We start from the raw sequence: 27,650 nt of genomic DNA on the forward strand, positions 1-27,650 counted from the left end.
GTGTTGCAATGGCAGTCTCTTGATACAAAGACTCCCCACTTTATAAATATCTTTTATTCTCAAAACAAATGTCAATATTATATCTACCTCTGTTATAGGGAAGGAGACTGAGTTAGAGAGGCCTGCAATTTATGTCTAATTATTTAGATCCAAATTAATGTCCTTTTGCTGTTAGCAAAATACTCCCTTAAATGGAAGAGATGATGAGAGACAGAGATCCAATTAACCCATTAGCTTAACTGGGGAAAATTCAGACATTGCAAGCCCATTGAAGAGACCTGTAGCTTCATCATCAAGACCTGAACAAGCAAAACAGAACTTGCAAGTTCCAATCCCAGCCCCTCCACTTACCTGCTTTGTGACCCTGGGAAAGGCACTCCACTTCTTTGTTCCTTGGTTTCCTCCACTTTAAGTTGAAGACAACCACCACGATAGCTTTGCCGTAGGGATTAATAATATTTAAGTGTGTGGAATAATCCCTGGAACATAGGAAATGCCATCCAAGCACTTTCAATTGGCCCACGGCCTGTGCACGTGGTGCGTGAGCCCAGCCGAGGGCGTTCGTTCTGTCAGCCCAGCAGCCCCAGCACTGGGCGGTCTGGAAAGGCAGCAGGCCACAGCATCAAGTACTTGCTCAGCCCCTGATTGCCCGCTTTCTAATGGTTTGCAGACCTCTGTGTCCTGCCCATGGACCGCGAACCCACACAGCCACCAGCGCCCCAGGCACAGTGCAGGCTGTGAAGGGCAGACTGATGGGAAGTCCCTGTGCAGCACGGGCTCCCACAACTGTCTGGGCATCCCTCCAATTAGCGGCCACTACCCCTCTCAGGACTGACACACTGCCATTTAACTCCATCAAGAGCCATTCTTTGAAACTAAAGAACCCTGACTAATTGGACAATAAAAGAAGACTTTAGTCTAGGGAGGTGCCACATCTAATGGAGTTTGCAGAGATTGGATTGCTCCCACCGAGCGGCTGGCTGGCTGGGGCTTGCAGAGACCTCTCACCCTCGCTGTGGGATCTCTCCCCTGCAAGTGAGATGAGAGCTGGTGCTCTTGCCCCTTTTTTTCCTCCCAGAAGCCTCATGAGGTTAGTTGCTATTTGTGATTCATTTCGATTTGGTTCAAAGAAGTATGACTATTGAAATGTTAGATTGATACCTTGTTTTTCTGTAACTCTGGAGAGATTATCTGTCTTAAGTAGAGTGACCATCCAATTTATCACCCAAACTCAGCCATTAAGCATATTTAAAATTATATAAATATTCTTGGAGGACAGTTTAGCAGTGTCTTAACAAAACTAAACATATTCTTTCCATACATAGGATCTGGCAATTTACCCAAAGGAGTACCTTAATATTTACCCAAAGGAGTTTAAAGCTTATGTCTATACAAAGCAAGAGTATGGATGTTTATAGCAGCTTTATTCACAATCGCCAAACTTGGAAGCAATGAATAAATAAACTGTAGTACATCCAGACAATGAAGTATTATGCAGCACTAAAAAGAAAGGAACTAGCAAGCTGTGGAAAGATATGAAGGAATCTTAAATGCATAGGACTCGGTGAAAGAAGCCGATCTGAAAAGGCTACATAGTATGTAATCCCAACTAAATGCCATTCTGCAAAAGGCAGAGGTGTGGGCCCGGCAAAAAGATCAGTGGATGCTAAGAGTTGTGGGGAGGGAAGGATGAAAAGGCAGACCGCGCGGGAAGTTTAGGGCAAGGGAACTATTCCGTAGAATACTGTGGTGGGAAATCCAAGTCATTATACACTTACCGAAACACATAGGTGAAAAGGTACAACACAAAAAATAAACGGGAATGTAAAGTGTAGCCTTCGGGTGGTAATACGTCTCATTGTAGATTCACCAGGCGTCACAAACGTGCACTGCTGGTGGGAGATGTTGATAGTGAGGTGGGGAGGAGGGGATCTAAGGGGACTCTACTTACATTCTGCTCTTTATTGCCGTGAACTTAAAACTACTCTAAAAAAGAAAGTCTATTTTTTAAAGTATATGATTTTTGGATATATTTATGTCTTATCAGTTTTATTATAAATACATTTTAAAGTTATTTTCAAAATTGAAATTTTTTTATAAAAGTGAAAAAAAAAGTATAAACCGGGATTGTCCCGGAGATCAGGTATCATCCGTCTAAAGCACCACACTCTGATTTGGAACAAAGAACGCAAAGGTTATCGTGCTTATTAATAAATTGCTTTTCTATAGTGTATTTTTTCCTTCTTTGGGGGACATATGCTGTCAAATTTCCCACCCTTTTTTCTAGGTTTTTATTACTAATTTATTGACTAACACCCACTCTACCCATATTCTAAGTGCTTTACATCAATTTTTAATATTTTTATTCACTTATTTTATGGAATTTGTTGGGATGACATTGGTTTCCATACATCAGTTTAGTCCTTACTAAATAGAGGTGTGTTCATTCATTCACTCAAACGTATGGGTAGGGTACTTGTCAATTATCGCAGTTTCAGACCCCGGGAACCCAGCAGTGGTGGGGAGGAAGGCAATAAATAAATACACAATATTTCAGATGAAAAGTGCTATGAAGAAATAAGAAAAAAGTAAAAAAATCTATAAATATTAAATAAAATGAAGAAAAAGAAATAAGAAATAAAGGTAAACAGATAGTGATGCGGTTTGCTATTTTTCTTTTTTATCCTCACCTGAGGACATTTTTTAATTGATTTTAGAGCAAGAGGAAGGGGGTGGAGAGAGAAAGAGGAACATCTATGTGAGAGAGAAATATTGCTTCCTGTCTGCACCCTGACCAGGGCTTGAACCTATAACCTAGGGACATGCCCTGACTGGGAATCAAATCTGCAACCTTTTGGTGCATGGGGTGATGCTGCAACCAACTAAGCCACCTGACCAGGGTGGGGGTTGCTATTTGAGATTGTCTGAGAGACTTGAGGAGAAACTTTAGGAAATGACAGGGATAAGCCATGTGACTATCTGGGGAAGATCATTCTAAACAGAGAGAACAGAGAGTGCAAAGGCATTTTTGAAATAGCAAGGTAGCTGGTCTGGCTGAGCAAAGGTTAGCCAAGGGGTATGGGGGAGGGGAGGTCAGAACAGCAGTGGGGGCCAGGTTGGATGTGGCCCTTAGGTTGTTGTGAGCATTTGGGGCTTTGCCTAGTGGGAGACAGGGAATCTCTGTCTCCACAGGTTGAGGAGATACACAACCTGATTTACATTTTGGCCAGACTGCGGGAAGACCAATTAGGAAGCTATTGAAATGGCCCCAGTCAGACTGGGAGGTGTGGCAGTAGACAGCGTAAGAAGTGCTTGGCTGGTTCTTGATCTGTTTTGAAAGTAGAGCCCTGGCTGGTGTAGCTCAGTGGATTGAGCACGGGCCTGCGAACCAGACGATCGGGGTTCAATTCCCAGTCAGGGCACATGCCTGGGTTGCAGGCTGGTCCCTTGCAGGCTAACTACTAGCAGGGGACGCACAAAAGGCAACCATACATTGATGTTTCTCTCCCTCTCGCCTTCCCATCTAAAGATAAATAAATAAATAAAATCTTTACAAAAAAAGTAGCTGCAACAAATTCAGAGACCCTTGTTTGTTAAAAAAAAAAAAAGAAAGTAGAAAGTACGAGAGTTGCTGACAGATTTGACATAGGGTATGAGAGAAGGGTTTAAGGGAGACACCGAGGTTTTGCCTGAGCAACTGAAAGAAGCACAGCAAGGAAGACCATGGGAGGGACAGGTCTAGGAGGGAAAATCGGAAGTTCACTGTTAGACAAAAGTTTGAGGTACCCGGAAGATATCCAGGATGAGAGAGATGTCAAGATGCATTCAGGGGAGTGTTCTGAACTGAAATATAGATCATTTTAAAGCCATGTGTCTGCATGGGGTCACCTGAGAGGACAGTGTAGCAAGGGTGTCCAACCTGTGGCCTGTGGACCACATGCAGCCCAGGATGGCTATCATGAATGTGGCCCAACACAAAATCATAAATTTACTTAAAATATTATGAGATTTTTTTTTGTAATTGCATGTTGCAGTGTATTTAATGTGTGGCCCAACACAGCTCCCCTTCTTCCAGTGTGGCCCAGAGATACCAAAAGGTGGGACACCCTTGTCAGAAAAGGTCTGAGGACTGAGTTCCCCAAAGGGAAGAGGCCTGGGACATGGAGAGGAGCCTTCAGGGAGGAGAGCCAGAGAAAGTGGTGCTCTGGAAGCCAGGAGAGGAGGGTACTCAGAGAAAGAGGGTGTGATCAGCTGTGTCACATTCCACCCACAGTCATGTCCAACGACTGCCAAAGTTTGCAATACGGAACATGTTGGTGACCTGGATGAAAACTGGTGCAGTGGAGTGGCAGGGATGAGAGCCCACCAGGAATGGGCTTCAGACAGAGCAGAAGAGGAAGGAGAAACCGAGAGACAAGCTCAGACTGCAACAGTGGGGGCCTGTAATGCACCCTGCTATTCTTCTGACATTGTTTCTGGAAATGCTGACTGTGTGGCTTGCGGATGAATAGCATGTTTGTAAAAGAATCCTAGGAAGTAACTTCAGAAGACGCAGACTCTGACCTTCAGGCCTCGCTGCTCCCGGAGACTTGCTGACCTTCGAACGTGGAGCCAGGATGACTAAGCCAGGATGACACACACAGGACCATCACTTGCCTTATTGGGATGGACTGTGCTGGTCTGCACGTAGAGAACTTCTCAACCCCTTCCCTTGATCTCTTTGTTCTGTTATCCTCTCCCTCCTTATCAAAACCTCTCCTTCACTGAGATGTTAACGTAGGCTTTGAAACATTAGTCCCCCATTTTCCAGATGGCCGGCATCTGAATAGACTGCTGTCCTTTACGTTGCACCTGTCTCTCATGTTTGGCTTTCTAAGCGGCCGGCAGCCAGACCTGCATTCAGTTACAGGGTGGAAGCCCATTTGGTATGTGGCCCAGCCAGGATTCTAATTCGGGTCTTTCTTATTCCAATCCCTGGACAGGTTATGGTAAGGGGGAGAGTTCTGGACCAAGAGTCAATGCATCTTTGACACTTACTAGCTATGTAACCTTGAGAAACTCTTCATTCAACAAATTTGAGGTCCTACTGTGTGCCAGGCACAGTGGTAGGTGTGAGGGCTACAGAGATAAATAACAAAGATCATTGACCCAGACTAGGGAAAGGAAGGCAGGGGTGGCTCCTAGAGAGAGGTGAAAACCTTTAGTTCTTCTCATAAACAAACAGGGTGGTTGGATCAGGAAGGCTCTAAGTGCTTTCTTATCCTTAAATTCCACAGATGAGGCCTGTAAGCACATCCTCTCACCTACCGATTAGGAAGGGAAAATCAGCATAGATTCCCCAACCTCTCGGAGTGCATCGCCAAGGTATTATAAAGATATCAACCCCTAATTAGAATTTTAAATGGAGAGAAATGTGTGCAGGCACTTCTTATGCAATTAGAGCAGCAGATGAAAATCATTTTGAAGTGACCTCATTCACTTCCCAAACCGTTTAAACTGATTTTATAATGTTCTGCCCCTGTAAGTGGCCAGATCCCCAACGGATAGGCTGGGGACTACTGGTCCACCTTAATGAGATTACTCCCATCAACAAAGGTAAAATGGTAAACCTTTTATAGCACGTCTTTTTACTGCACACACAATAGTAGTAAATGATGGTGATGATAACAGGGGCTTACTCCTCTTTCAGTGGGCTTATGCCATATTTTCAATAAACCCAAAATGCCCAAGAATCTGTTGTGTTTCATCACAACAAAGCAGTCTTCATCCTTGTTGAGGGACACTGCTAAATAAAATCCTTGAATTTCCCTATGGAAAGAAAAATTGAGGCATAAGACAAGGGATACACTGGGAGAAAGTTTTCACAACAGTGTGACTGTCAAAAGTTAATAGTATTCTTAATATTTAAAAAGAAATGCCTGTGATATGTGATGAAGAAAGACTTGAAAGAACTTGATAGAAAATCAGGCAACTCAAAGAAAAGGAAATTCATGGCCAATAAGCCTATGAAAAAGAGGCCACCTTATTTTTTTCTTAATCCTCACCTGAGGACATTTTTTTAGAGGGAGAGAGAGAATCATCGATGTAACAGAGATACATCGATTGATTGCTTCCTGTATAGTTCCCCGACCAGGGACTGAACCCACAACCCAGGGATGTGCCTGGACCAGGAATCGAACTGGCCGCCTTTCGGTGTATGGGAAGATGCTCCAACCAACTGAGCCACACCAGCCAGGGCAAGAAAGACAAATACCGTATGATATCACTTACATGTAGAAACAAAAACCTGAACTCATAGAAACAGAGAGTATAATGATGGTCAGAAGGGGCTATGTAGTGTGAGAAATGGAGAGATGTTGGTCAAAGAGAACAAACTTGCAGTTATAAGGTGAATGAATTATGGGATCTAATGTCCAGCATGGTGACTACAGTTAATAATACTGTGTTACGTACTTGAAAGTTGCCAAGCAAGTAGATCTTACCTGTTCTCACCACAACAAAAAGAAGCAGTAATATGACATGATGGAGGTGTTAGCTCACACTGTGGTGGGAATCATTTTGCAGTACGTAAGTGTATTGAATTGGCATATTGTACACCTTAAGCTTATACAGTGTTACAGGTCAGTTACATCCCAGAAAAGCCGGGAAAAGAAAGGACTCCAACATGTGACCAAAAGGAGTCTCAGAAAGTAAAGCCAGAAAAATGACAAAGGAAAGGGAAGGAAATCATCAAGGGAATAATACAATATTCAAGACCCAGCTCTTCAGGTTGAAATGGTCTACGGAATGCAGAAAAGACGAACAAAAGTTTAACAATGATTAACAAAACAGTTAAAGCCTCATTCTTGAAACTTGCAAACATTAAGCATAGGAACAGTTGGTTGAAAGATACCTGGCAGAAAAACACTGCAGGAGTGTGTGACTTAGGCTGATAGAGACTTCTCAGCAGCAGCGCTGAAAGCTGCAAACCCTACCCACGCGTGGTCCTCAGACCAGCGGCAGGATTGTCATCTGGGTGCTTATTAGAAATGCAGAGTCTCGGGTCCCACCTCAGACCCACCAGTTGGAATCTGCATTTGAATGTGATCCCCAGGTGGATTCTGACGCACAGGAACAGGCTACAGGGCAAAGGGTGATGACTGCGTAACGGGAAAGCAATTGTCGTGAACATAGAACTCATTCTGTGTCCAATGATCGAGTGAATGTACAGACAGAATCAAAGCACTTTAAGGCAAAATACAAAGCACAAAAACTTACCACTCTGGTGAGTGGTGTGGACAGTGGGGGAGGCAGTGCGTGTGTGGGGATGGGGTGTATGTGGGGAGCCTCTGTACCTCCCTCTCAATTTTGTCCTAAACTAAAAATATTCCAGAAATGGCCTGTTTTTTTAAGCTAGTATTTAAAATTAGAAATGTAACCAATAAATATATACTTATTAACATTGGGAGACGGAAAAGGAGAGATTGTGTCAGCTAAATTCTCATCTTTCATTATCTTTCACAGCAGGAAGTCCACAGATATTGCCTAAATTAGGTAAATAAATTGTGACATATTGTGTAGAGTTACGTGTGGAACTAAAAGCAGAAATAGGATATTTTTTTTCTCCAGTTACTCAATGATTCTTTTTTAAAGCGGAGAGTTAATGACTTGTTTTGAGGCCCCAGTGAAATGTTCCCGTGCACTGATTGATTAGACTCCATAAACCAGCTCCAAAATTTTACTGTAGCAACGCATTAAAAGTTCATTTGCTAACAGCGGCAGTCCAGCGCAGGCTGTTTCTGGTCGGTGGGCAGTTCTGCTCCCTGTGGTTGATGGGGGGATTCAGGCAGTTTCCTTCTTGTGAATCTGATACCCTGCAGGTCTCAGACTGGCGGTTAGCCCGTGGAGGGGGGAGGAGAGTGTGGAAGAGGCAAGCTCGCCTCTTAAATGACCTGGCACAGAAAGGACTCCTCGCTTCCATTTTCATCCCCGTGGAGAGACGTAGTCTTGGCCCCATCTGGATGGAAAGAGGGCTTGGAAATGTAGTTCTTAGGGTCAGTTTCACCTTATGGAGGGTGAGCCCCAATTTTTGGTAGCAACAAACCATTTCTGCTACACTCTAGATCCAAATATCTCTCTCTTCAGAAAGGACATGTGCATTCCGGACACTGGAAAGTCAGGCGTTCTGTGGATAGAAAGGACGGCACGTTGACCAGATTTGCTTCAAGTCATTTGAACAGTTGTAATTCCTTTCCCTTGCTCTGATATCATTTAGCCATGGGTCTTTTTGTAATTGTTTTATTTAGTAGACCTATCTTTTGTAACAGACCTAGGGAGCAAGCCCTCTTCGCCGGTTAATAACTTGGCGTCATGGTGGAACCGTGGCAGGAGGAGTGGAAAGAGAACAGCCCACATGCTGCTCCCTGGTGCTGGCTCCATTACCACCTGTGTGACCTTGAACGAGCCACATAACCTCTCCACTCTCTGGTGCCCCTGCCTGTAAAATAGGGGACTTGCTGGGCTTTTCCAACCTTTTCAGTTCTCCGTTTGTGTTACTTTATAATTCCATCGGTGAACTGGTACCAGCTGAGCTTCCAGGGTGCACACACGTGACCACGGCCTGCCCAGGAGCCTCTACACAAGCAGAGCGGCTCCTCGGGGCCTTTTCGCCAGCCCTGCAGTCTGCCAGCAGAGACGTCCCTGTTGCATCGTGGGGCACGAAGGAAACAGAGGCTGACTCACGGCGTGGCAGTAAGAAAGCTGGCAGGTGGGGAGAAACTTCCATCCGTAGCAGAAGGAAAAGGCTTCTGAGGGATTCCGCTCATCGGCCCACGGCAGCGCCCCCTCAACAAGAAGCGTGGTGAAGTTCCCAGGCACTTCACAGTTCACACAGCAGCCACCATCCCCAGGGGAGAGGCAGAACAGGTTATTGTTCTCGTGATCTATTCAGTGTTTTTTTTTAAATAGGGTCGTGGTTCACACGTGAAAAAGGTACACAAAGGCAGAAGCTGAGAAGCTTGCAGCCCCCCTTGTCCCCCACCCACCCCATTCCCCTTCCTCCCCCTCCCTCCTCCAGGAGGAATGCCTGCCAGTGTTAGTTTTTCTGTCGCTTCAGAGATTTCTCCATATTCACATCCTCTTCCCTCCTCGTCTACATTTGCGATGATACTGATTACACCCCGTTCTGACCTGGTTTTCATTTAATGTGTCAGGGAGTTCTTTCTGTTATCTGTACATAAAGATCACCCTTTGATGTTCTATAGAATTCTATGTATAATTTATTGTACCACTTTCCTAATGGGGACATTTTAGTCATTTCAAGTCTTTTGTGAACAGAAGCTATGCTTTAGTGATTTAAATAACAAAAGTCATTTCACAAATGTTGTATGAATACAGATGTAAATTCCTCAGAGGGGTCATTTTGACAGATACTTTTAAAGTACCCTTCACTGACCCATTTCTAGATGAGGACAGGTCCTAAAAATTTCTGATTGCAAATCAAGGGTTGTAAACAGCTTACCTGTGCACAGGTGTGATTTCCCTGAGTCAGAGCTGGATGGGGGAGGGTAACACAAGGTCAGAGAGGTGGTAAGCTGCAGTAGGCCAGCAGAGCGCCTGGGCGGCGCACCGCAGTGCAAGCAGGAAGGATGAGGCCCGGCAGCACCGTGCTGGGAATCGCAGCGGCAGCTGCAAGCCGCGCGCGGCCAGTGTCTGAGCAGGCACTTTGTGGGCCAGAAGCCCAGGGTGTGGACACCAGCTTGAGCAGAGGCTCCAGAAATAGCAGTTACACACGCATCGCAAAATAGCCGTTGAGCGGACTCCCTGTGCTGGTCAGATTCCTGCCGCCCACACCTGGACGCAGAGGGCATCAGAACTGGGGCGATGAGTGTGGCCAGCCCACATGTCCTCCAAGCTCTAGTGAGGGGAAGTGGGCTAGTTTTTAAAGTGGAACAGCCTTGCTTGCATATTTTAAATAAGCAAATATAGATACATATTTATGTCTTCAAATGTAGTACATAGTTTATATGTTTATGTTACATAGAATATATTTAAATAGCTTTCTAGTATTTGTATTTAAATAATTTCTATATATGTTTAAATATATGTGTATTCTTTATATGTATTATATTTATATAATATATACCTATATATCTACATTTTAACTTATATGGTATATAAGAGGGGAAGTAGGCTTACACTATAATATAAATAAATAATACAGTAATTGTTAAATAATAATACAAGAATAAACTCTATGTCTCACATACTCAGAACTGTACACCTGCCTTTGCCCACCTCTGTATATTATATACAACATGCACAGTATAAAGTATATTTAAATGCATAGATAGATATGTATTTAAATCATGGAATATATATTTTTCCATATATTTTTGAGAGCAGTTTTAGGTTCACAGCAACACTGAGGCAGGATCACAGAGTCCCCGTGGGTCCCTGTCCCACACGTGCAGCCTTCCCGCCGTCAGCATCCTACACCAGCCCAGCGAGTGTCTCCAGCTGATAAACTGCATTGACGGGTCATTGTCGCTCAGAGCCCACAGTTCACATTAGTATCTATTCCCGGTGGTGCACATTCTAAGGGGTGACAAGTATATGAAGGCGGGGGGAGTGGGGCCAAACAAAAACGGAACTTATTTATAAAACATCGTGTCTGTAGTCTTACATGTTTGAACTTCAGTCCCCTTCAAGGCACTCTCCGTGTGAGGCAGTGCACCTATTGAAACGTTTTTCCCGCTGCTGCCAACAGTGTTTGAACTCGCCAATTTTGATGCCTTCTAGTGCTTCTGCCGTTTTTTGTTTCACTTCTTCCACACTGGCGAAACTTTTCCCTCTGACGAATTTTTTCATCCTGGGAAACAAACAAAAAAAGTCGCTTGGTGTAAGCGAGGGTGGGGCATAAGGGTCAGGCTGTTTTTATTCAAAAACTGCTGGACACTCAGTGCATGTGGGCAGGGGTGTTCCTAAATAACCCAGCATGGAATGGGCAAACCCATTGAAGAGTCTTCAAAAAAAATCTCTGACCCCAAATATAGCCTCTCATGACAGCCTCAGCTGGTACACTGATGCAGGCAGCTTCCTAGAACACTCACTTAGTGGGTGGGCAGCCTGTGCTACAAGAAGCCCGGCCTCCAGAATATAATTCCTGTTTAGGTGGGGGGGGCTCTCATATTTTTTAATTCTTGTTCTTAGTGTCTTATTATCTCATTTAACTGTTCAATAACCCTATGAGGTACATGCTATCATTACCCCGTTTAGAGAAGAAGAAATGGAGGCCCGGTAAAGTTAAGTGACTTGTCCAAGTCCCCATAGCTAGTGAGGGTTGGAACTAAATTTGAAACCAGGCAGTCTGATTCAGTGTGTGTTTCTTAACCACTATGCCATGCTGCCTTTGATGTGATTCCCCAGTCTCTTGCATTCCCACCCCTCCCGAGGGTGACATTAAAGGATTTTCTCTATCCTTACTTTGCCTGGCTTCCCCCTAGCCTCACTGTCTACTCAAGGAATCTGAGCAACGTCAGCTGTCCCTGCAGCAGGAGCCCTGTGAGCTGGAGGGCAGCAGCTGTGGGTTACCTGTAGTCCTGAGCAGGAGGCTTACAAGTGAGGGGGAAGGAAGGGACAAGGGAGGGCGAGGCTGGGGAGTAATTGAGAGGGGAACGGAGCAGGCACAGGGACATGACTCCAGGGCCAAAGACATCTGAGATTAAAGGACAATGGTAAAGATGGGGGAAGGGAGGAATACGGGACCAATTCCCTCAGGAGACAGCTGACCAGACTTGGTTCTGGGTCACAGCAACAACCAGCCTTTTCACTCATTCATTTGTTTGTTATTCATATTCTGCTACTTGGAGAGAAAATTCTGATGACTGGAGGGTCTTTTGTTTATTGAACAGGGTGGTGGAGGAGGGTAATGGTGTACTTTTGGAAGAGCTTGAACACAGCTAAATGGCTATGCAAAAAGAAAAGGAGAACGCTCGGGAAGCCTAAAAGGGAAACGGGGAACTGCACTGTCCGGTGTGGTAGCCACTAGCCACATGTGGGTACTGAGCCCTCGAAGTGTGGCTGGTCCTGCCTGAGATGTGCTGTGAGTATAAAATTCACATTGGGTTTTGATGACTTCGTGGGAAAAACAGAATGGAAGCTGTCTCAGTATTAATTTCTTACATTGACCATATGTTGAGATGATGATATTTTGAACATGTTAGGTTTAGGGATGCTGACCCTCTGCAATTAAAAAACCCATGCATAGCCCTAGGTGATGTAGCTCAGAGGTTTGAGCATGGGCCTTTGAACCAAAAGATCACGGTTCGATTCCCAGTCAGGGCATATGCCTGGGTTGCAGGCCAGTCCCCAGCAGGGGACGCATGAGAAGCAACCATACATTGATATTTCTCTCCTTCTCTTCTTCCCTTCCCTTCTAAAGATAAATAAATCTAATCTAAAAAAAATTTTTTAAATAATTAAAAAAAATAAAACATGTATAGCTTTTAACTCCCCCCCAAACTTAACTATTAGCCTATTATTGATGGAATGCCATATTGATAACATAATCAATTAACACATATTCATATGTTATATGTGTTAAACACTATGTCCTTACAACAAAGTAAGCTAGAGAAGAGACAATCATAAGGAAGAAAAATGAGCTTAGGGCAGCTTATGTATTTATGGAGAAGCTTCCACGTATAAATGGGCCCATGCAGTTCAAACCTGTGTTGCCCAAGGGTCAACTGTACATTACTAAAATTAATTGTACTTTCTTTACCTTTATTAATGTGACTACTAGAAGACTTTTAAGTACATCTGTGGATTGCATGATATTTCTACTGTAATAATCGAGAAGGAAGGGACAAGAACCATGAGGACTCGGAAACATGGTGGAAGGTTCATGAGAGAGTGAGAGGAGCCCTGGGCCGATGACTGAAAAGGAAGCTGTGGGGAACTTTAACCAGCGTGGTGGTTTGGGAGGGTGGTATGCAACGGAACCTCTCACCTCAGTCTTCACTATGAAACCTTCCGTAAAACCTACACTATTTTTTAATACAGCCGATTAAAAAGAATTTCCTGTGGGGAAGCTCGTGTCCTCCCTCAAGGTGACTGAAATGTCCTGGGCCCTAGAATACCGGGTTTGAATTCCACTGACCTGTACATATTTGGGGCCCGGATGAGATTAGTTAACTAGAAGAGCGTCGCATGCCGATGCCCTGTCTCTCTACATTCTAGTTAGCGTGACCGATGAACTCTTAAGGGTTTCCAGGCTATTCATGAATAATTTTAAGAGAAAATGGTTTTCTTCTTTTCCTCCTTTTGATTTCTTTCCCTGTTAACTTTTTGCTGATGTGATTGAAACAAGAGAGTTGACTGTTGTGGAGGCTTCAAATCAATAGGGAGTTTCTGGCTCATAAAACTGAAATTTAAGTCATCGCCAGCATCGTTACCTGATAGTTGCGTGATAGATTTGGGGAGTCATGAAGCTGAATTGTCAGGGAGCAAACCTTTGGGGACATAGCTGTGTTTAATCATCTAGTGCAGAACAGATTGGGGGCATCCCTGCAAAGCGTTTGAAGGCTGTGCCAGCATACCCTGTGCTGCTGTCTTGGCCTGGGAATGAAAAAGAAGCTTGGAAACAAGAATTGAATTGGAAGCTTCATAATCAGGATCGTGGCTGACCTTTGGGTGTGAATTTTAAAAGAGAATGCTAGAGAAAGCTACAGAAAACTTGAGGGAATAGAAAGAAGCAAGTTAACTGCGTTTCTAACGAGCCAGATAATTTGTCAAAGTCACAACCGCAGTCAACTTGAGGTGCCGTGGTCTCAAAGGAAAGAGTGTGTTTTAATGAACTCCTGTTCCATCCACCCTTAGCCAGATGGTCCCCTGTTTCCATCTCCTTTTGCAGGATGAAGTAATGAGCCTCTGAAAATTAACAGCTGAACTGATTTGAGAGATTTGCTATCTTTAACCCTAGAGTGTCAGGCGTATATTGCTTTCTGTGTAATAACAGAAATATCAGGAAAGTCGTTGACATTGAGTGCAACTGGTGATTTCACAGCCCTGAACTGAGAGTAGTAATGTAGCCACAAAGATAACAAACATGGTGGGGTGAGGACAGAAAGTTGTGTGCGGGCATGAAGAAAGGGGCTTAATAGAAAAAATGCCAGAAATAAAGAAATAATACCAAGTTTTTGTAACTGTGGATACATGTGAATTATGTAGATATGTTTAGTTGTATACCGTTGGTCAATATGGATTATGTAGATATGTTTAGTTTTATATTTCACGAAAACTCAGATAGACTTTTAATTGGTTTTGATTTTCAGAGAATACCCCTTGAGTTTTCTATAAAATTTGCAAGATTTCCCCTCTGAGTTTCTGTGATTGCCACAGCTTATTTCATGTATTTTATTGGAATCATAATGTTGAATGATTTGATTGTTGAAGTGCCAGCTGAAGAGCCAGCTAATAAGGAAGTCTGCTTAACTTCAGAATGTTCCCTTTAATCAAAAGCTGGGTTGTGATCAGAGCTTCAGGGTTGGCACATCTGAATTAATACAAGTGGAGGAATTAATTTTCCTACCTAGTTAAGTGTTAGCCACAATTATACAAATTTCGCTGTGGATGAAAGTGATAAGCCTGATTTTGTATCAATCACACAAGAATGTATTCATCCAAACAGCCTCTGTCCCCCTGGGTACACTGCAAGAATAAAAGTTTATGTTAAAGATGTGGCCTTTGGCCAACACAGTTCTTAAAGCTCTCTTTTGAAGTTGACTTCAGCACTTGGACGAGTGTCTTTTTAACAATCCTGGCGGCTGATCATCTTCCACCTTTAGGGCTGGGTTTGGTGTTTGAGGAACATCCAACAGCATTCACAGCCAAATATTGAAAACGAGGTGGGTGATAAAAATGGGTGATACCCTTTGAGATTAAAAATCAAATATGACTAACTGTGGTTATAGAATATTGAAAATGATGAACTGTAGCTTCAAAACCCTTAAAGTAACTTTGAAGTCGGTTCCAACACAGGAGCGGTGGCCGAATGAGGGGAACTCTGGCCAGCAGCGCTCTCCTGGCCGCCTCGGATGAGAGTAAGGAGTCGTCCGGGACACAGTCTTGTTGCTCTGGAGGGAAAGGGGGTGGCAATTCCCGCTAGTGGGGAATGCCCTGAGCCCTTCTCTGACATGGCTTTTTTAGGGTTGGGACGTGCAGGGGAATACAGTACATGTGCATAGTTTATCAATCAATGTCCAAAGGCTATGGTCAGGAAAAACTGACACTGTCTATAGATACAGTTGAAGAGACACAGAAATCGTTTCAGATTGGGGTCTGCGAGACATGCGGGTGCCAGATGGCTGTGAAGGCGTAGGTCACGAAGTAGGGAGTTTCGCTCCTTATGCCTAGAACTCAAACATCTGGTTTACCGCTGGGCAGAGCCGGCTTCCAAGGACAAAATGTACATCTTAGGCCTGATTCTCATGGGAACCCTGAGTGTTAGAATCGAGTCGTGCCTGCCACCTGCGTTATTACCTGGTTTTCCAGGGGGACTTACCAGCCCCTTTCAGAGCTTGGTCTCACTGCCCTACAATCTCCGAGACCAACGGGGTGGGCCCCAACAACCAGAGTGTTCTGAGCAAAAGCAGTGTCCCTGGACATGCTAGAATAGAGTCTGCCAAGGTGACCATTCCAAAAGGAATTACACCGATATGGACGTTTGTTTTCCAAATCAATCAAGTCTCTGTATGGGCTTAGTGAAATATAATAGGAAGATTATGAACAGTGAGAGCCGAATGGGTCTGCCTCCACCCCTTGCAGCTCTGACTGACCTTGGACGAGTTATTTAAGCTGTCTGAGCTTCTGCTTCAAAATGAGCAAGTAAAGGTGATAATTCCCATGGGGACTGAAGGGAGAGTTAGGAACCCAGAATGAAAGGTGCGGTAAAAATTGTCCTACACGTAGTACAGGATTCGTGAGCATCATTTGATGGATTTATTTATACCCAGCCTTATTTCAAAATGGATTAAAAGAAGATTAAATGCTTGTTTTCTGTCCCTACATAGCCTTATTTGGGAAACGGTAGCATTAATAAATGTACCATACGCTCAAGTCACCGACGTGAACATTGCTTTAATTTTTCCAGTTAAAAGACTATGTTAATTGTATCTGTTAAATACTAATTATGGTGTGTGCAGAAAATGCATCAATGACTGTTAAATAGCACTTAAAATGTATCAGGTACTATTCTAAGTATTTTGTACATATAAACTTGTATCATCCAGTAATCTTGTGATGTAGGCACTATCCTCATTGTGGACGTGATCAAATTGGAGCGTTTGCTATGAGAAAGTTATCTGAAGTCAGAGCTGGTAAGTGATGAGACCAGAAGCAAACTCGGGCAGTCTGTGGCCCACACCTGTCCCCGTAGCCATGGCAGCGCCTCGCTGAGCACAGTGGGTGGGTGGATGGTCCTTTAGGGATTGATTTGGTATTTGAAGACTGTCAAGCATCATTCATGGCACACTCTTATATTAACGTGCGGAGCTAATCCTTTGAGGTAAAAAACAAAATAAGTAAAGATGACTATAGAACATTGAGAATGATTTGCTGGTCATTTAAAATCCCATAAATTAACTTTGAAAGCTGTTCCAACAAGGCAGCGACCAGTCCCTGTGCAACATGTATGGATAGAACCCACAGAGGTTTGTTGAGAAGAATCGAGACCCAGGTCCTTCAGCAGGTGCTGGAAGGCAAAGTTAGCTGCACGTGCGGATGAAAGCTCAGTCCAGCGAGCTCTTCCCCATGCTAGGGGTATGGCAGCCACCAACAAGTGGCCGTCCAGAGAAGCTATTGGCATTCTGGATCCAGAAACTGGGGTACCCAAGGCGATGATGCAGCCAACATCGGGGCAATCTCCATGGGGGACAACCCAAGTCACAGGGGACAAGTTCAGGGTGCAGACCCTAATTCTTGAGGGAGGGGCAAAGCTAGGCTGGGGATGGGCTGAGCCTACAGTTGATGGACTAGGGCGGGGGAAGGTCAAGTAGCCTCTGCTATTGGAAGAAGAAGAGTGTCCAGGCTGCCTTACACACAGGCAGGCTTTGATGCCCATTATGCTCCTGTGTGGATGTCCCGCATCACTTCCCTGACTGCCAGGTAGCCCGTGGAGAGTGAGGGCCGTGGGTGTGGGAAGACACGGCACAGCCTGGGGCAGTAGTTCCCCTTCCGGTGCCCCCTCCATAATTCTTGCTATAACTGTACTGTTTTTTGGTTTTTGCTTTCCTTTCATTTATTTTTTGTCATCTACTAACATGACTATTACACCTTTGGTATCAGGTAGGGTCCCAGCAGGAAATAGATGGAGCACTCAAATTAGGTAATATGCAGAGAGACCAAGAGTCTAACAGAGGGACTGTTTACAAAGATGTGGACTTTGTGGGGTCCCACCACCTTTACTTCGCATAAGCCTGAAGGGAAGGGGAGGGAGCCATCAGGTAAACCATGTAGACAGGGCCACCTGACAGGGACTGTGCCCTCTGTCAGGTGGCACTGCCAGCCTGAGGCAGTTTTGTAGGAGGGAACCTCCGTCGCCTCCTCCTCTTTCTCATGTCCCACCAGAGCTCCCCATTGGCCAAACCCGAACGGGCCGCTGGGGATGCAGCCCAAAGAGGCCCACCCCACAGGGCACAGAGCAGGGTGGAAGAGGCGCAGAGTGGGTCTGGAGGGGAAAACCGAAACATGGCCAGCTCACACATCTTCATCCAAGTGGCAAAGGGTCAAGGACACAGCCCTGAAGTCCAGCCTCGGAGACCTCCCTCAGGTTGACATCTAGCCATTCAGCAATAGTCCTTGGGTTCAGGAACTCCGCTCACTCTGAAACCCTCACCAGTCCTCTCTGGGAAGCCAAGCTCTCCAGTCTCGGGCACAAGGACATTAGGGGAAAGAACAGGCCATTTCGCTGAGGCAAGCTGTGTTGTGTGAGGAGGGTTTCTCTGACGGTGCGAAGCTACTTCAACTGAAAACGATTTGAAGAAGGAGTGGTGTGTGTTCTGTATCCACCTTGGCTTCCACCCGGTATCACTAAATTTAACTTCCGAGTGAATCAAAGGAAATTGAGCTTTCATGAATGATGTTATTCTTTCTTGTTAATAGATGCATCATGTTTAGAAAAGCTGATGATTTGAGTGGGGTTTCTGATGACCTTTGGATTCCCAGAGATGTTTCACAATTGATTTATTTCATGAAAAAGAATCACTTATAGGGTAGGGAAGATAGATAAGAATACCTGGTCATTCTTATTCTGTCATCCTTGTTTTAAAAAAAAATGAAAGCCATTAATATCCCAGCCTACATAGTTTACGTGTATGTGTGTGTGTGTACTACATCCAGGGCATAATCTTATTTGGCAACTCCAAATGTTTGTTGCTTTGGAAATTACTAGGTCACCACAGTCTCAGAGTCAATGACAGCCTCTCCAGTGGTTTGACGGCACATGTCATGTTGACTGGAACAGTGTGTGGGCAGGTGGATTAGAACAGGCTGCAGTCCTAAGAAATAGGACTTTACTTCCAACTCTAGTGCAGGGAGATGAAGACCATTCATTAAACTCATGGGAAATGATTGTACTCCTTGAATATATGCAAAAGTGACACAGACACCGGCTGCAATGTCTGCGGCGTCATGGATGAGAAACAAGACATTCACAGGGACTACCGAGTCCTGTGGAGGAAAAGGGACGGCCCGGCTACCCCCTCAAGGGGAGAGTGCCTTGGAGAGGCCTAGCCACTCTCCTGAGGAAAGAGAACCCTGGCTCTTGCTTTGACAGGCTTTTATTGGGTTTGTTTTGCACAAGAGTACAGGTAAAGCTTATTAATCCTTATCAGGCAGTGAGAATCAAACATACAAAGAACTGAGGGCGTATTTTGAGTCAGGGTCCAATGGCTAAAGAGCCATAAAACTTTGAGGCTCAAACTCACTTCTTCCTCGGACCCTTATCATTTAATTGAGAGCATTCTAAACAAAGCAGATTTCACAGGATTTTACATATTCTTTCTTAGGCCTGATTGTCCTAGGGAACCTGCCCTTTCCAGCACAGGGTGGCACCCACCACAAGCATTGTTTCAGGCTCAAGTCAGGCAGGGGAAGTAAGGCAACTAAGAGATTAGGAGACTTCTCGAACACAGAATGAGGACTCAGGCTATGTCAAAGCTGAGGGGCGAGGGCCCATCACCCCCTTTTGCTCTAGCCCCCCAAGTCCTTCCCTGGGGCCTCCACATGATCATGCCTGTCTTAAGTGGTTCCCCCCTTGGGAAATTTTACCCATCACTGGCTAACTGACCAAGCATTGGGGGCCAGGCAGCATGAAGAAAAAAGGAGCAGAAGCAGTGCCCCTGCCAGGGAGATAAGCTTTGTCTGCTTAGTGGCTTATAGTCTGCAGGTCGCTCACTCAGCATTAGCCATGGGGGCGTTACAGCTTCTGAAACCAGGCAGGGTGGTTCCCAACACAAAAGTATAATAACTTATATAAATGAAATCATGTTGTTCATTCTAAATTTTTCAGGAGAGAGGGTGACTAGTATAGTCTCCTTTTCTCACTTCTCTGCCCCCATCTTGATGTGTTTTCCCAACACCTGCATCACTACAAGCCCACAGCTCCACTCCCCAGCACACAGTGCTCTTTGTGTTAACAACCTGGTATAATTCCTTGTGTTCTTTTTAACCTTGCATTTTGTCTTCAGTAATACCCTTCTTCTAAAACTACTTCTCAATGTGTGAAAAGGGAGAGTTGTCTGGGAATTCCTATCGGTGACTATTTACAGACAGACCCACTGGTGTCATTTATAGCCCTCCTTTCTATTCATCCCAAACCAATACGAACCTCAGCTAACGTTGTGAGATACCTGGATTCAGCTGCTGACTTGTGAAATACTTTATTTCTAAATGGTACACTGCTGTAGAATTCCCTCCCTTTGTTCCCCTCTCCAGTCTGGCTGTGGAACGTTGCAGCACCAAAGGTCAGATGTGCTTCACTACTGACAGCCTGGGTTCCCTCATGGCTGCAGCCAAAATGCCCCAGCACCCCCCTGTCCATGTTAAGTGGGGGCTCCTGCTGAGGCAACTGGCTGGCCTGTCTATTCCATGGTTCCAGTCTTTTGTAGAGGTCGAGGAATTTTCTCAACTGGCTGCTCCTTCTCCTACTTTCAGCCTCCAGAGGTACACGGGTCATAATTGAGGATACTGATTGGATGATGGCCCTCCTCTCTTAGGCTTTCGTTCCTAGGATGCTTCTGAGCTCATGAAATGCAGAATCTGTAAGAACCTATGATTCACAAGGGCCGTTGTGGTTGCTGCTGTTGTTTTAACCAGGCTCCTTTTGTAGTTTGGACCTGTCTCTATTTTGCACTGATCACCAGGTATTATTGAAGCGGTCAGCCCTTGAGGGCTGGGACCACGGTTCAGAAACGTTTGTATCCCCTTTGCCTGCACACTGCATGGTATGTGTCCACTAAATGCCAACTGGATGAACACACTCCAATGTAGGAAAATGTTGGATCCCTGGAGTTCTTTGGGCACTTAGGGCATCAGAAGGCGAACAACGTTTCATGGATGGCTGAGGCAGAAAAATTCAAGATGGAAAGATGAAAAGAGTTCTTCTCCAAAGGCTGAGCCTGCCAATGTCTAGAAGGACCCAGATACTGGAGGGAAATGATTGTTTTCTTTTTATTCACTAAAAATTTATTAACTACCTACTGTGTACCCCTGTGCTTGGCACTGGGGAATCAAAGATAAATGGCAGGTCCTCTTTTCCCCAGGACTGCATATTTATAAGGAATTGTCACTCAGAATGACAGGTACTATGATAATGATACATATAATGATAGACAAGTACAGTGGGGACAGGGCGGGGTTAATCAGACTTTATCACTCCCCTGCCTAAAACCCCCCACTAGCATGCCACTGCACTTGAAATAAAATCCAAATTCTCTACCCCGATGCGCCAGGCCTTGTCCTGCCCGGTCCCTTCCCCTCTCTGTCATCATTACCGCACTATCCTTCACTCACGTCACAAGCATTATTTCTGTCCTTGAACACAGCAAGTCCCTTCTCACCCCAGACCTGGCCCTCAGACCTTTTTCCTTGGCTGTCTTTTTCTTTATCATTCAGGCCTCTGTGCAAATACCACCTCCTTTGGCCACTATCTACATAACCCCCCCTTCCCTGTTACTTTCTATGCCATTACCTTGTATTATTTTCTTCATAAACCTTTTCACTATCTGAAGTTTTGTCATTGGTTTATGTCATAAGCATATGTTCACCAAAGAGTCTTTCCTCTAAGTCAGCTGGGCAGCTGCTTGGCTAGCTGCCTGCTGAGCATGCTGGCACCAAGGAATAGATAAGAGTCACGCAAGATAACTATGCTACTCACGCAGTTTTTATTGAGTGCAGGGTCACTCAAAGTAGAACATCAACATATGTTAATATGCTATTCACACTCTAATGATCTAAAGGAAATATAACACACACACAGAGCCATCAATGGGGTATAACAAACCCGAGTTCCAGAGTCTCAATCTGCAGGTCAGGGAGACAGCAAGGTGAGGAAGGGAGCCGTCAGCATCTTACAAGGAAGGCTGTCTGGAGCTGGGTGGGCAGCAAAGCACATGAAGTCCCCGGTGCAGCAGGGCAGAACCGCCAGCCCCTGACCCAGGGAGATCGGTGTGGCGTGGAGCAGCCCTCTGGGGTGAGGAGCACAGCTGTCTCAGCAGTCGTTTGAGACCTGCCTCAGTCATACCCCTGAGAGTGCTGTACCCACCCTTCTGGGTCTCTTGGTAAGTGTCTTGGCTCCCCGACGGCAAGTGGGGACTCTCCCCAGAGGCTGTCTATGGGCAGTCCCACTCTGCAGACATGGATGTTCTGGTGACCTGTGCAGATATCTTAGGTGTGTCTCCTCACCACATGTGTCTGGTGTGACTCAGGTAGTTTCCCTCTTAAACCAAAGTATCATGGCTGACTGGCAGTCATCTTAGTTGACCCGAGTGACTCCATTTTCTTTTATATACTCTGTGCTATCTTGATTGGATCGATGTCATTTTATTGGTCTTGCTCTTCACAGTTTATTAACATAATTATGTCTGTTTCTCTCTCCTTTCCATTCACCCCTCCAACCACTCACTAGCATGGTGGGCTTCCTGAGAGCAGAGAAGCTTGTCTGGCTTGGTCACTGCTCTGCCCCAGTGCCTGGAACATTGCCTGGAGGCCGGCATATGTTCCTCATTAACAGAAACTCATCAAGTATGAACTTGCTCTGGGAAAGAGCAAAGAAACAGGTTCACCAAAGAAAAGTTATAGGTAAAAAATAGGCTGGGGCTGGGGGGGCAGTTAGAACCAACGTCAGAACTCAGGGGTATCAGCATCCAGGGTGCAGGATAAGTGTGGCGATGAGGCCTGAGGAGCCACACGACCCAAGGGTTTTGTTTGCCAGGAGTAGGACTCAAGCACCCAGAGCACAGAGCTAGAGAACGAGGTCAGACACTATTCTACTGGTCGATCACTCCCCAGGTGTGTGACCCACGCAGTCACCCCACAGGGCCTGCATATCCTCATTTTCAAAAGAGCTGATGGTACTCTGTGAGGAGAATATAACGGTACTCTCTTCATAGGCTTGCATGATAATGAAATGGCTCACTATGTAGAAAATGCCTAGTAGTGCCTGGTTTATAGTTGGTTAAGCCTTTGCACTATGCTCTAGAGAAGAATTGCTGAGAATTTGAGAAACAGGGCTATGGGATTGAGATTTGTATTTTAGAAAGATCAACAGGTTGGCAGTGGAAGGCTGGGCTGGAGGGGACTGAGAAATTAGTCAAGGAAACAACTGTGTAGTAAGATACACCAAGGCCAGGCAGTGGCAGTGGCAGTGACGGTGGCGGTGGTGGTGGCAGTGAGGAGGATGCAAGAGTCATTAAGACAATGGCCTCAGTCCTCAGTTTGGGGAAGGAAGTGAGGCAAAGAGACAAGTAGGTAACGATTCCTGGATATGGGACTTGGGCGACTGGGTGGCTGGTGGTGCCATTCACCCCAACAGGAAACCCAGGAGGTGAACAAGGTTTGGGAGCCAGGGTGGGGGGAGAGGGCGAGGAGGGCTGTGGCCGGCTCACCGTGAGTGCTGTGGGAACTCCACATGCAGCTCCTCCGGGGAGAAAACTCGCCTCCTCCTGGGTCTCAGTCTGAACTCACAGGCTAAGGAAGCACTGTACTTACTGGCAGTGAGTAAATGTTAGCGCTCAATATTTAGTGTTCTTAATTTGTGCTTTTAAAGCAAATACAGCGAGAAACATCTTTGTCCATATTTGAGGGTGGGTCTTTTTGTTTGTTTGTTTGTTTATTTGTTTTTAAGATTTCTATACATAGAATTACTGAAGCAAAGGTATGTTATTTTTTGGAAATTTTAATTCATCTTACCAAATTGCTTTTCAAAAAGGTTGTACCAATACATATTCTCACAATAACCTGGGATTCTTTAAAAATAGCTTTAATATTCATTTGTAAATACTGCTCTCCAATTTTCGAGGGTATGGGGAATATACATTTTGGGGGGCAGTTACCTTGTGTGCTCACTGTGGACATGACCACCAATGTCAGCTCCACCTTTAAAAGTTGCCAGTTACCTCGGTCCGAGGGAAATTCCACAAATAAATGCTTGTTATTAAGTAACTTGTCAATACCACAACCCAAATGATATTCTTGAAACCATGGCAATAAGTGAAATAAAAACCCTTCATGCATAAATACCCTGAGGCTTTGGATGGGGGTGTAAGGAAGATGTGCTCAGTGACTGTAAACTACACTTTCCCAAAGTACGTTATTGTAACAGCGTTTCCCCCGAAGAATGAGTTTCTTGCAGTTTCCTTACTGTGATGTAGCGTATGCACATGCACGGGAATCCCATTTCCTTTCCATTTCCTTTGAATCGATACATCAGCTATGAGAAGGCACCATTCATTGCTCAAATACAGTTTTAACCGAGAATACACTAAAACTTCTTTTTAATGCATGTAAGATAGAAAAATATACTTTCACTGGAGACAATGTTTAGTTCTCCAAGTGATCATCACGAACTGTTGGCCATTTGGACACTTCGGGTGATTGTTCCTGTATTTCTAGCGCTGTCCACTCACAGCCGACACCCACAGAGCAATAGGACCTGGAGGGCTGTTTGGTATGTTGAGTGCCCCACTCTGTGAACACGAGCTTTGTATTTACCAGAGGTGTACGTACTCTAGTTTTTACTGTTGTCTCTTTCAGAGAGGCCTCATACAGGAAACACAGGTAGCCTGTTTTGGCCCACGTGTTGTATGGAATGTCTGGGGGGAGTGAGCTAGTCAGTGTTTCTGTAAATGTATTTGTCAGAACTCTGGCCTGTGGGTGGGGGGAAGTTTCCTAGTCAACTGAGTTTGAAAACCCCTGAATCCTGTATGTCCACCTCCTTGAATATTCAGGACAAACCGACAACTCTAAGTCTCTTCTCCCTGTGTAATAGCCGCTACCACCCTGCTACAGGAAATGAGTCCAGTCTCCTCTGTGGCCGCCTGTGAAGAGCTAGCCAGCAACGGCAGGCCCATGAGCCGCTGGTGGGGCTGAGAGCCTCGCTCGGAGTGGCTGCTTATTTGTATTGATAGCAATGGCTTCAAAACATTTTTATATTTTTCTCCCCTTGAAATGTGAACAACCGTTTCTCAAGATATTTAGGATCTTAGTTTAGAGATTTATTCCTCAGCAGATGGAAAATGTGTCACTCGGCCCATTCAGTTTAGTAGTTCTCTCTACTCACACGCATCAGAAATGGAGCTTGAACAGTATGCTCTTGGTGAACTGACCCTCTCATGAGGCTCTCAGTCAAAGGAGGGGGTAAGGGAGAAAGCCAGTAAGCAATTAAACAAGGAGATGTGTGATTACAAATTACAATACGGCATACAAGGAAAATGAGCTATGTGCTGTCAGAGTGAGCTGAAATTTGCAATCCCTTATTTTAATTGACCAAGATTCAGAAGGGATCAATAGCAGCTGTTTCCATGGCCATCTCGGTACTCGGCAGCCCGAACCACCTAACACCCCTTTCCCCCTTCTTGTTTTTCCAGCCGGGTGAGACAAAATGAGAGTGCAGTGAGCCGGCCCAGCCTCTCTCCCAGCCGTCCCCGACGCCCACCATGAACCACTTGGAGGGGGCCGCGGAGGTGGAGGTGACCGAAGAGGCGGCGGGCGGGGAGGTGAACGAGTCGGTGGAGGCCGACCTGGAGCGCCCCGAGGTGGAAGAGGAGCAGCCGCAGCCGCAGCAGCCGCAGCAGCAGCACCATGCGGGCCGCAACCCGCGCGGGCGCGCCGTCGAGGACCTCCGGGCCCAGCCTGGGCCGCAGGAGGACGAAGAGCGCGGGGACTGCCTGGCGCGCTCGGCCAGTACGGAGAGCGGCTTCCACAACCACACGGACACAGCGGAGGGCGACGTGATCGCCGCCGCCCGCGACGGCTACGACCCGGAGCGCGGGCAGGACCCCGAGGACGAGAGCGCCTACGCCGTGCAGTACAGACCCGAGGCCGAGGAGTACACGGAGCAGGCGGAGGCCGAGCACGCCGAGGCCACGCACCGCCGCGCGCTGCCCAACCACCTGCACTTCCACTCGTTGGAGCACGAGGAGGCCATGAACGCGGCCTATTCGGGCTACGTCTACACGCACCGGCTCTTCCACCGCGGCGAGGACGAGCCCTACGCCGAGCCCTACGCTGACTACGGGGCCCTCCAGGAGCACGTGTACGAAGAGATCGGGGACGCCCCGGAGCTGGACGCGCGCGACGGTCTGCGGCTGTACGAGGAGGAGCGCGACGAGGCCGCCGCGTACCGCCAGGAGGCCCTGGGCGCGCGGCTGCACCACTACGATGAGCGCTCGGACGGGGAGTCGGACAGCCCCGAAAAGGAGGCCGAGTTCGCTCCCTACCCGCGCATGGACAGCTACGAGCAGGAGGAGGACATCGACCAGATTGTGGCCGAGGTCAAACAGAGCATGAGCTCGCAGAGTCTGGACAAAGCGGCTGAGGACATGCCAGAGGCCGAGCAGGACCTGGAGCGCGCCTCTACGCCCGGCGGGGGCCGCCCCGACAGCCCCGGGCAACCAGGGCCAGCGGAGCAGCAGCGGTCAGCCGACACAGCGGGCGGTGAGGCGGTGCAGCGGTACAACAAGGAGAAGAGGGATGCCATCTCGCTGGCCATCAAGGACATCAAGGAGGCCATCGAGGAGGTGAAAACCAGGACCATCCGTTCGCCTTACACCCCCGACGAGCCCAAAGAGCCCATCTGGGTCATGCGCCAGGATATCAGCCCCACCAGAGATTGTGAGGACCAGAGGCCAGGAGATGGAGATGTAAGTACGTGAGAGTTCTGGCCTGCTCGGATTTGCGCGTGGTCGGGAGGGGAAATGGGTACTGCGTGGTCTTGTTTGTCATTGGAAAGTGACTTTATAAGAGAAATGGTCTGTGGGGGTGCTAAAAATGTGTGCACTGAAAGTCTCAAAAACAGCTTGCACCTAAGTGCGAGTGAAACAAAATAGAGACTCCTAGAGAGCAGGGTAACAGCTATGGACGGGGGAGGGAAGTTGGTGGGGAAGGGGTCCAGCAGAAAGGACAAATGGACTCGGACTTGGACAGCGGTGTGGTGGTTGCAGGGGGGAGGGCTGTATCAAGGGGTTCAGTAGTAATGGGAAAATACAATTAAAATACTAAAAATAAATAGAAATAAAAAGCAGCTGGCTACCAGCAAGTAAGAAAGAAAAGAGAAAAGGAAAAGAACACAGATGACTGGGAGTTAAAGTGTTGAATGTGCTAATCAGAACTTAGAGGCGTTGCTGTGAATCAGTGGTTCTCAAACTGCCCTGAGAGCAAAATGGAGTTTTAGGCGCACCCTCCACCCCCTGCCTCCCCACCTCCTCTCTCATTTAGAAGGTCTAGGGTGGAACCTGAGAATTCCTATTTCTAATGTCAAAACAGAACACCACAAGTCTTTGTTGAATAAGGAGAGACTATTGGAAAGGAGTATTCCCAGGGGGAGGAAGGTGCTATTGTAATGGGGAAGGGGTGGAGGGAAGCCAGCAGTAGGAGAATCTCTAAGATCTGCAAGGGTCTCTAGGGGTAGGCAAAAAGGACAGGTATGAGGAAGTGGGAAGAAAGCTTGTTTGAATGCATTTGCAGGTGAGAGAATGTTTTAACCTGAGACCAGCGTAGTGTCAGGAAGGGATGTTGTAGTGGAGCTGTAGACTGGCCAAAGTTCAAGGACCTGGAGGAGGGAGAGAAGCTTAACCAAAGATTGGTTAACCAGTACTTTGTTCTGACTAATCCAGAGTTCAGCTAATGGGAATGTGGGAGGTCTGACTGGCTTTGTCCTAGGTGGACAAGGGCACCTGTGAGTCTTATCTAAGTCATATGGGGTGGGGGGTTCTCTGCGGTAAGCTGCTGCCAAAACACAGAGGGGGCGGCAGGGCACGGCTCTTACCCGTTGCTGTTTTCTGGGCTCGCAGGGTTCAGGTGATGTTCGACATTGTCGCTGACAAGCTCCCGGGTGATGCCCGTGCAGCTGGTCCCCGGACCAGAATGTGAGAACCACAGCTTTAAAGAAACCC

The 27,650-nt window shown here is 46.3% G+C and overlaps 1 protein-coding gene across 3 annotated transcripts in view; it reads left to right on the forward strand.

Annotated features, from left to right (window-relative positions):
• Window positions 1-27,650, forward strand: part of APBA1 (amyloid beta precursor protein binding family A member 1) — a 198,480-nt gene that overhangs the window by 110,167 nt on the left and 60,663 nt on the right. For all 3 annotated transcript variants that reach the window (XM_037061692.1, XM_037061691.1, XM_037061694.1), the window contains exon 2: window positions 25,125-26,399. In XM_037061692.1, the coding sequence (XP_036917587.1) occupies window positions 25,194-26,399 (1,206 nt within the window). In that variant the 5' untranslated portion in view covers window positions 25,125-25,193. The remainder of the gene's footprint in view (window positions 1-25,124; window positions 26,400-27,650) is intronic.

Source organism: Sturnira hondurensis, unplaced genomic scaffold (assembly GCF_014824575.4).
Source record: "Sturnira hondurensis isolate 20B ecotype Veracruz unplaced genomic scaffold, ASM1482457v3 Scaffold0013515, whole genome shotgun sequence".
NCBI classification, from domain to species: Eukaryota; Metazoa; Chordata; class Mammalia; order Chiroptera; family Phyllostomidae; genus Sturnira; species Sturnira hondurensis.